This window comes from Clupea harengus, chromosome 16 (assembly GCF_900700415.2).
Source record: "Clupea harengus chromosome 16, Ch_v2.0.2, whole genome shotgun sequence".
NCBI lineage: Eukaryota > Metazoa > Chordata > Actinopteri > Clupeiformes > Clupeidae > Clupea > Clupea harengus.
In genome coordinates this window covers 4,545,928-4,555,927 of record NC_045167.1, presented here as the reverse complement: position 1 = coordinate 4,555,927, position 10,000 = coordinate 4,545,928, and the positions used below count along the sequence as shown (strand labels likewise).

Below are 10,000 nucleotides of genomic sequence, written 5' to 3'. Positions count from 1 at the left end.
GTTGAACCCTTTGTGATGTGTGATGAGGAAGAGACAACATGGCTTTTTGTTTAATCAGAATTACAAGCATTTAAATAACATAGCTATTTATTGTTTATTTCTTTTTTTTTTTTTTAGGAGTATATGTCAAATCTTATACAGCGTATGAGATTCAACATATTGTACCATGTTCACACCAAGAGGTGACGTTGACATGTGTTTATGTCTCTTCTCTGTGTAAAATGGAACTTTCCTCACCCACAAGCTTTCCCAAACTTTTACTCTGTACTTCAAATCAATTATGTTTAGTCATCAATTTAACCATTACATACATAAAAAATGTCTTTTGTAAAACACAGTATTTTGCCCACGTTTGTACATTATAATTACAATTATAAGTATTGATGGTTGTTTCTTATCATATCCATATCTTTGTAACAGTTGATAGACTTCTTTGATTTAAGGTGGATAATATAGAGTGTGTGTAACAGCGTGCAACAGAACTTATTTCGTATACAGAACGCATTTTGTGCTACAAAATACATTCATTTATTAACACCGCATTATTATTAACACCGCAATGCCTTTTGTCCACAAAAACACAAACGCGTTAGCATTGTGTTATCAAAATATTGAAGAAAGCCCATTCTTTTGTGCACAGAAACCAAAACAGAAGTGCACAGAATTGTCTGTTGTGCCTTTCATTTTGTGGACGAAATGAACTCATTTTTAAAGACAAAAGTAAATCTGTCCACACAATGGATATCGTAGGCCAACATTTATACTTTTGTAGCACGAAATACACAATGCACTATACTATGATCATTCCGTGCCATTGAATGTTCATTTTGTCCACATGTCGTAAGGAAATCGTGAGACAGAAATGATTGCTTATTGGTGCTGACAGTATATAGTGCATACTGATGTTTAAGTATCAATCGATACTAATCGATCAATAACTCAAAATATACAAAATATGATGTATAATAAACGAATGAACGAATCAATCAATCAATCAATTCGTCATAACACTATATAACTTTACAAAGCAGGATGTCCCATGCTGTGTGGAGTCTTCGAGACCTCCGGAGTCAGGACTGACCTTGTTTGACGATGAGAGCGCTGTCTTTGGTGACGGTGGCGGACTCGCTGAGGCCGCACATGTTCTCTGAGAAGATGCGGAAGAAATACTCATTCCCCACCACCAGGTCACTGATGGTAATGCAGGTACGGTGGTAATGCTCGATACAGGTGTACCACTCCTGTGATGGGAAGGGATGGTGGAGTTACTCAAGGGTATAGAAGCATACTTATACACACACACACACACACACACACACACACACACACACACACACACACACACACACACATACAGAAACACACACACATACAGAAACACACACACATTTTTAACACACACTCACATACACTCAAATGTATTGTAATACTAGATGGATATTGCAGAAAGTCAAAATGAAGGGAGGGGGGGAAAACATCACTTTAAGTTTGTTATTTGTTTATAGTGTACCATAGTCTTTTTATCTGCTTTCTGAATGGTGTAGCCTGTGATTGGAGCATTTCCATTGTCTTTGGGAGGAGACCAATCCAGTGCCACGTTCTCCCCCCACACTTCCTCAATCTTAACACACTGGGGAGGTCCAGGAAGATCTGAAGAGGTAAAAGGGTGAAGGGATATTCTGCTGATTATAACTTAATTACATCCAGATTAAAGAGAGAACTAAGATACTTTGGAGAACCTTGCGAGTCCCAGTTTTTCCAATAATTCTAGAGATTCTGGCCTGATTCTCAACCAGATCTGGACCAGATTAGGACTAGATCAAGAACAGATTAAGACCAGATCAGGGCCAGATCCATTGCAGATTTAGTTTCTGCCTTGAAAGGCTGAACCCATTGACTTAGAAGCAAGGCTCTTTCTAATTCTTTGGCTGAACCCAAAACCAACCCATAGCTCAGCATCCTCAGACAGGCTGACTCACCGACGATCTGGATGTCCAGCAGAGCCGTGTCCTTATGGTTCTCCACCTGCACGGTCATCTCATACTTGCCGGAGTGTTTGCGCTCGGCTTTGCGTATGAAGAAGATGCTGTCGCTCTCCGTGTTGCGGATGTTGACCTGGGCGGGCTCCACCTCCTCACCGTCTTTCAGCCAGCCGACCTTTGGCCTAGGCTTGCCCTGTGGAACGAGGAGACGGCTGTTCACTAACCACCACACCGTCTTGCTGATTACAATTACAGAAACGTTGAATACAAATATATGAATATGATATTACCATATGTTGCTGAATACAATAACATCACACAATTATACTGCAGAACTACGGAGTAGAGCTGTACCCATGAATCTTATCTTACGGCACCACTTTAAAGGAACTATGGCCTCACCATGAAGGGCACGACGATATTGACGGCTTCGCCCACTTTACGGGTGAATGTCTGCTTCAGGTGACGGGGAACCCTGATCTTTGGAGGTTCTAGTAGGGTAAAAAGATCAAACTTTGTGTGAGGCGTGGTCTTACATGAGTGTCAGATTGATTCTAAATAAACCTTGGGAGCTTTTTCATGCGTTCATCTTCTTTGACTAAATTGAAATCAAGTTAGGTTGAACAAAATATAACAATAATGTGGCAGTTGTTCAAATTCAATCAATCATTCAATTAACCAATCAATCAATCAATCAATCAATCAATCAATCAATCAATCAATCAGTCCAAAATTGCAGAATGTTTATATTAGATAGTTTCTGTTGCCTAGTGATCATGCTGTGCACCTGGAGCACAGGTGACATAAAGGAGGCTCACCGATGACCTCCTTGACGAAGATGGCGTGTTGGGTGGTGCGCGGTTGGCTGGCTCCGGCGGCGTTAATGGCCCTCACCCTCACCTGGATCTTCACCCCCGTGGGCAGGCCCGTCACGGTGTACCTGGTCTTCTCCGTCAGCCCTGGATTGGCTGTGATCCAATCGTCCGCTGAAAAGAGCCAATCATCATGAGGAATGCTGTCAAAGTCTTGGTCACTATGGTCTGGGTTAGGTGATGTTGTGGGTTCTGCTGTCAAAGTCTTGGTCACTATGGTCTGGGTTAGGTGATGTTGTGGGTTCTGTGTAACCAATATGTTCATCAACACATAAAGCAATGGTATCCATGGAAACATAAAGCATGGTACCCAAGAAAGTTTGAAATCTTGAATTTCTGTGATATACTATACTCTTACATCCTTCAATTTGGTATTCCACCAGATAGCCGTCCAATCCCGCGGCACCGATCGTGTCAGGTGGACGCCACTTCATTGTTACCGTGGTGTCAGTGACATCATCCACCACCAGCATGGTTGGTTCACTGGTTACAGCTGAAACAAACACAAACACATATCACTATGGCAACAAAACACCGAAAGAGATTTTGAAATAATTTATATCAGCCAAGTTCACCAAGCCTTATTGACCGCCATGCATTTGAGATGGTGTCTCCACGGCTTCACTGTTTACTGTCAATACATAGTGTGGCATGTCACAGTTCAAGAGCACTTAGACAGGCACTTGCACTTTTAGACTTGCTCTGTATATGGTCATCTCTTTGTAGTGTTCAAAATAAACCATGCTGTGTCTCACACACACACACACGCACACACCACACACACACACACACACACACACACACACACACCGCACCACACCACACACACACACACACACGCACACCACACACACACACACACATGCACACACACCACACACACACACACACACACACACCACACACACACACACACACACACACACACACACACACCACACACACATACACACATGCACACACACCACACACACACACCACACACACACACACACACACACACACACATACACACCCACACACACCACACCACACCACATACACACACACACACACGCACACACTACATACCCATACACTTTCACACACACGCACAGAAACATGCCACAAGTCTGAGCAGAGTGGCTCCCCGAATCAGGCTGGCATGCCACCGATCCTTCCCATGAGTCCTCATTAGAGGCTGTCTCTTCTATTCTTACCCAGACTCCGTGCTTAACCTGGGAGGGGGGGGGGGGTTCTCATCCTACGAACTTCCCCTCCCCCCATCTCTCATAAGCCTGCGACGATTTGGCTGCCATTATGGGGACATATTTAATATCCCCTAAATCCCTACTCTGTGCGCAGTGAGGTCACACACACAGTCAGAATGCTTGGGATACTGCCGTCTCCAGAACAACAGCTGCGGAGAGGGAGAATGGTGGTGGTGGTGGTGGTGGCGGTCGGGGAGCTCGGAGCAAGGGCATACGACAGAGAGGGTGGCAACAGTCATGTGCAACGCTGTTGTGGGTTAGGTTTTATGTAATAGTGTCTTGCGTAATGCTGTGCATGAATGAACACATGATCTAAAGACACTGTGGGATTGGTAAAGATAAATACATTTTTACTTATTAATTTGATATTGAAAGTGCTATGAAAAGATATTTCTGAAAAGAAATGTATGTATGCTTTAAAATATGTAAGATGTAATATGTAACATTGTTGACTAGTGTTTTTTTTTAGGGGTTCAACTTACCGAGTGGTACAAAGGCTTTGGAGGGCTCGCTAGCCTTGGAGACACCAATGGCGTTCACAGCGAAGATTCGCACCTCATACGGAACGCCCTCAATCATCTTCTTGGGTTCAAAGGTCGTCTCCTTGCAGAGGTCAAAGTTCAACCTCATCCACCGTGAGCTCTGTTTCTTCTTCCTCTCAATGAAGTAGCCTGAATAGCATCCAACACACACACACACACACGCACACACACACACACACACACACACACCACACACACACACACACACACACACACACACACACACACACACACACACACACACACACAGACACACACACACACACACACACACACACAATACATGATAATAGAGCAACAATCAAACGATTTGTTCAAACAATTAAGGAACCTGAATTTTGAACCGCATACAAACACACACACACACACACACACACACACACACACATACGCTTACATATACACATACACATACACATACACACACACATACACTTACATATACGTACACATACACATACACACACGCTTACATATACACATACACATACATACACATACACACACACACACGCTTATATAGCGTAGATGCATCAGTTATCGGACAGTTTGTTGAAAAATCGATATGCTAAGTCTATTTATAGATTAACGTTATGTATAAGGTTAGCCAAACTTACGGTTTTCGAGAGAGATATTTGCCTTTTTAACTTGTACGACTCGTTTATCACCGCAAGAAAACGTATTTCTAAAAATTTCTATTAATGTTTACGGTGACACGTTACATGAGTACGTTTTCACCTGCGTCAATTATAGGACACTCCCACTTTGTTCCACTTACCGCGTTGGTTTTCGAGATAATAATATGCTTTCCTCCTCCTTTGACATATACCGGTCTAATTTCTGTACAAATGACTTTGTCACAATATGTTTTGACAAGCAAATGTTAATCTAACTAGTGTTATTTTTGTTTAATTTGGGTTATTTGTGGGCTTTCTTTGACCTGATTCAGTTGTAGGTGCAGTCTATTCACTTAAACATGCACAAAACAAACATGGCATGATTATGTATGTTATGTATTAAAAAGGAAGACATTTATTATACCGGTATTGTAATTGTACTTTTGTTCGTGGAAATACAACATTTTAATCTAATTCAACTTTGTTTAAGTTAAACTGTAAACGCAACTACGGAAGGCGACCTTCCTCACCAAAATCGTGTTATTCTCCCGCCCAATTTCTCAACAAGTGCCTTTCATATTGACATAGGTCTAAACGACCAGAGTAATCTGATTTGGTCTCTGTAAGCATCCGTACTTACATGACATCATGCTAGCTGTTGAAATGACAGTTTAAAATCACAGTCAAACTTCATCTGGAGAGAATAAATCTGACAGTACAACTTTAAGACGAAATGAAATATTCGTCGCGCCGCTAAGTGTTCCACACTATAAGGTACACGCAAAAGTACAACACTATTTCACAAGTTTAAATTAGTTCTACAGAGTACATTTTTTTCAAAAGTAAAGCTTAAATGCCATATTTTTGTGGGAGCTTACGTTTCTTTCCATAGTCAATCACGAGAGTGAATGTAAACATGACAACGCTGAAAGTGTCCTATAATTGACGCGTGCCGGTAATTGACGCGGTTAAGATATACATATACACATGCGAAAATATTCACCAACCCAAAATAGGTGATCCTCCATTGTAGACTGGAGGCTCCCATGTCATGGAGCACCAGTCTCCTCCGACCACCGGAACTAGAGGAGCTGGAGGTGGATCTGGAATATCTGCAACACAAGACCACACACCATGAGCAGAGGACGGGCAGCAGGGGAGGGGACGCTTGGGACAGAGTGGCTCTTTGGCTGGACATCATAGCGCTTACTGGGACAGAATTTGGATTCTAGAATGGTCCAAGCCATTGTTTGAGGCTCTCTCTCCCATGATGCTTCCATTAAGGTTACCATTTTCATGAGTCTGATACATCCTTTCTTTTAACATAACAGTAATAGTAATACAGTAACAGTAATGATACATGGGTACCCGTTGCTCTCTTCAAATGTACATGTCAATTCAAGGCCTCCCAGGCAGATGAATAGGGTCCTATCCTCCATACACTGACCCACCAACGTTTCTCTCACATTGGAATCTATTGTATGCGCACATTCATGGATTAGGAACTGTCTCTCACCCACGACCTTGACCTTGACATTGGCGGTGGCCTCTCCCGCCTCGTTCTGCAGGACTATCTTGTAGTTGCCCGAGTCCTCCCTCTCTGTGATCTCAATGGTGAGACAGGTTTGGTCGGCAAAGGTCTCCGCCCGCACTCTGTTCCCTGACTCCAAGATCACCTGAAGGGAACACGATAACGCCAACACATCATACACACATGGGATAAAACACACAACACATCATACACACATGGGATAAAACACACAACACATTATACACACAAAGGCAAAACACACAAAGAAGACTCCTGCATAGAAGTAATGCACACCTGCAATTGATCTGCCTCTTTAACCTTCTGAATCGTTTTCAACCCAAAGATAATTTCATTCTACTAATTATCTTTGGTGACTTCTGTTTATTTTATTCTATTGTGATCATGTATTCCTGTAATCTTTTATTCACTTTTTCACTTCTTTCATCTAAGTTGACTGTAAAAGTGAACTAGAGACTACAGTGACTAGTGTGAAAGAAAGAAGCCAGAAAGAAAGAAAGAAGCCAGACTTGAAAACGCACCCTCTCTCCCTTCATCCAGACCACTCTTGGAGCCGGCTCTCCACTGATGGGGACCTCCAGGCGGAGTTTGTTTCCGGCCACAATGGTGAGGGTGTTGTCTGGGAAATTGAGTGCATCCAGATTCACCCTGGGAGGATCTGAGGAGAGCAGGTCAGAGAAAAACTACAGCTATGATGACCCCTAACAAGCTTAGGTACGCACATATTCAGCCCAATATATTTTAGTCTGATTCATTTAAATTCAGTTGAATCACCTAAATCAAAATTGGTGTAATTAAATTTAAGACTGATTTGGTTCAATTGAACTGAGTGAACAGAATCAAAACCAGTCTTCAGTGTCAATACACCACCACAGACATTCAGTGTAAATCATGATGAACCAGGTGCTCCACCCGAATATAGACTACATAATCCAGACTTAGTTTATTGGAAATTATGAAAATATCTTGTGTCATTGCTTTGAACTACTCCTAGATGTGAATCATTATAGTATCTGGGAGGTGTTGCTCTGTGTACCAATGATGTGAACTTTGGCAGATAGACTCTGGGAGTAGCCCTCCAGAACAAACGTGTAATCCCCTGCATCATGAATTGTGGTGGCCTGGACCTCCATTCTGTGGTTCCTGTCATAAACAACATCAAAACAAACAAACATAAATGGTCTTTCTGTATCTGTATATGAGGTTGTTGTTTTTTTTACCAAAATCCTTTCACCAGAGGTCAGTTTCATAGACTAAGAATCTTTATTTGAGAGGCAGTTTTGTTTCAGAGTAGTGTGACCCTTCCCACAGGAAACCAGACATGGTTGTGTCCAGATACCCTTTCCTGTGTTCTAAATGCATTTCCTGTATATCCCATGAACTGACATGGGTAAACAGAGTGAGTGTGTGTATGTGTGGATGCATGTGGGCAAGTGCATGATTGTGTGTGTGTGTGTGTGGTCGGGTAGGTGGGTACGTGCGTGCATGTGTGCGTTGGTGTGTGTGTGTGTGTGTGTGTGTGGGTGTATGTGTGTGGGCATGTGTGTGTGTGTGTGGGCATGTGTGTGTGTGTGTGTGTGTGTGTGTGTGTTTGTGTGTGTGTGTGTGTGTTTGGGTGCGTGCGTGCATGTGTGTGTGTGTTGAATGGTTCTTACTTGGCCCGGTGGAGGATGTTGATGCGGTCGTTCGACTGTATCAGCTGACCGTTGCGGTACCAGCGGCCCGGAACGTTTCCCGGGGTGATCTCACAGTGGAGAGGCAGAGGCTGACCCAACAGAACCGTCACGTCCGCCAGATCCTGGAGAATCTTCAGAGGCTTCACTGAGAAGAGGAGAAGAGAGGGAAGAGATTAGGGGAAGAAAGAATCAAAAAAGATAGCACAAACAAGGAAGGTTGTTGCTGTATTTTTTAAATATTACAACCCAATGAGAATTTGCCGTCATTCCTTTGAACTGACAGGTACATGGTATTGTAGAAGGGCGTATAGGTGTTGTATAGATGATGGCAGGAAAAACAGATCTATAAATAATTCATTGAATATGTCTCATCCCAATACCCTCCTGGCTGTTATGACGCAGCCATTTTAACTTTCAATTGGTTTGATAATAACCAAACATTTAGTTGTCTGCTGCATTGATGAAAACGCATTTATGTGTGTGTTCCAAAAGCGACCGCCATGAGAGACATCCAGTGATGGTGAAGCCAGACAGACAGACAGACAGACAGACAGACAGACAGACAGACAGACAGACAGACAGACAGACAGACAGACAGACAGACAGAGAGACAGAGAGACAGAGAGACAGACAGAGAGACAGAGAGACAGACAGACAGACAGACAGACAGACAGACAGACAGACAGACAGACAGACAGACAGACAGACTTCCAGTGATGGTGAAGCCATAGGATCCCTCCTCTGACACACTCTGCCATTCTATGAGCTGTCTGTCTGACTGACACTAAAGTGAACGTTATCCTGAGCAGGAGGTTATTTTTACATCACACTCCTGCAGTACTTACAGTCCACCTGAACATGGGCCTCACTGTTGCCCCCTGTTGCCATCAGGGAGTAAGTGCCCGTGTCCTCCTTCGTAGCATCGTCTATAATCAGCCAGTGCTTGGTGCCCTCGGATTTCACCCGGTACCGAGAACGAACTCCAGTTGGAACTTCAACGCCGTTCTTCATCCTTAGGAAAAAATATGGAGTCTGAGTTTCATTTTTGTGATTTCAAATGACATGTCATGTTCAGTTTGTGTTCAGAGGAATTTCATTTTCAATTTTCCATTTAATTTAATATTTGTGTTGTGAGCAAAGGGTGTTGTTTAGAGCCCGCTATACAACCAAAGCCTGTGTTAAATCGGTTCATACTCTACAGACTCCATCACATGGAAGGTCAAAATATACTCAAGACTGTACCATGGTACCACACTTGTGCAATGTTTGTGCTACCAGACCCTCGTAGATAATATACTGTGTCTTCTGCATGATGTAGTATGTGTCATGTTCAAGAGGAGGAGCAGGAGCAGGAGGAGGAGCAGAAGGAGTAACAGGAGGAGGAGCAGGAGGAGGAGCAGAAGGAGGAGCAGGAGGAGTAACAGGAGGAGTAACAGGAGGAGGAGCAGGAGGAGGAGCAGAAGGAGGAGCAGGAGGAGTAACAGGAGGAGGAGCAGGAGGAGTAACAGGAGT

General features: G+C 43.1%; 1 protein-coding gene across 1 annotated transcript in view; it reads right to left on the bottom strand.

The window, feature by feature from the left end:
• Positions 1-10,000, bottom strand: part of mybpc1 (myosin binding protein C1) — a 43,193-nt gene that overhangs the window by 5,499 nt on the left and 27,694 nt on the right. The window contains exons 18-30 of the mRNA XM_042710141.1: positions 9,334-9,500; positions 8,468-8,633; positions 7,849-7,955; positions 7,334-7,470; positions 6,780-6,939; positions 6,271-6,375; positions 4,587-4,775; positions 3,213-3,347; positions 2,801-2,968; positions 2,385-2,473; positions 1,980-2,175; positions 1,511-1,650; positions 1,082-1,241 (exon numbers count right to left, since the gene is read on the bottom strand). Of these exons, the coding sequence (XP_042566075.1) occupies positions 1,082-1,241; positions 1,511-1,650; positions 1,980-2,175; positions 2,385-2,473; positions 2,801-2,968; positions 3,213-3,347; positions 4,587-4,775; positions 6,271-6,375; positions 6,780-6,939; positions 7,334-7,470; positions 7,849-7,955; positions 8,468-8,633; positions 9,334-9,500 (1,919 nt within the window). The remainder of the gene's footprint in view (positions 1-1,081; positions 1,242-1,510; positions 1,651-1,979; positions 2,176-2,384; positions 2,474-2,800; positions 2,969-3,212; positions 3,348-4,586; positions 4,776-6,270; positions 6,376-6,779; positions 6,940-7,333; positions 7,471-7,848; positions 7,956-8,467; positions 8,634-9,333; positions 9,501-10,000) is intronic.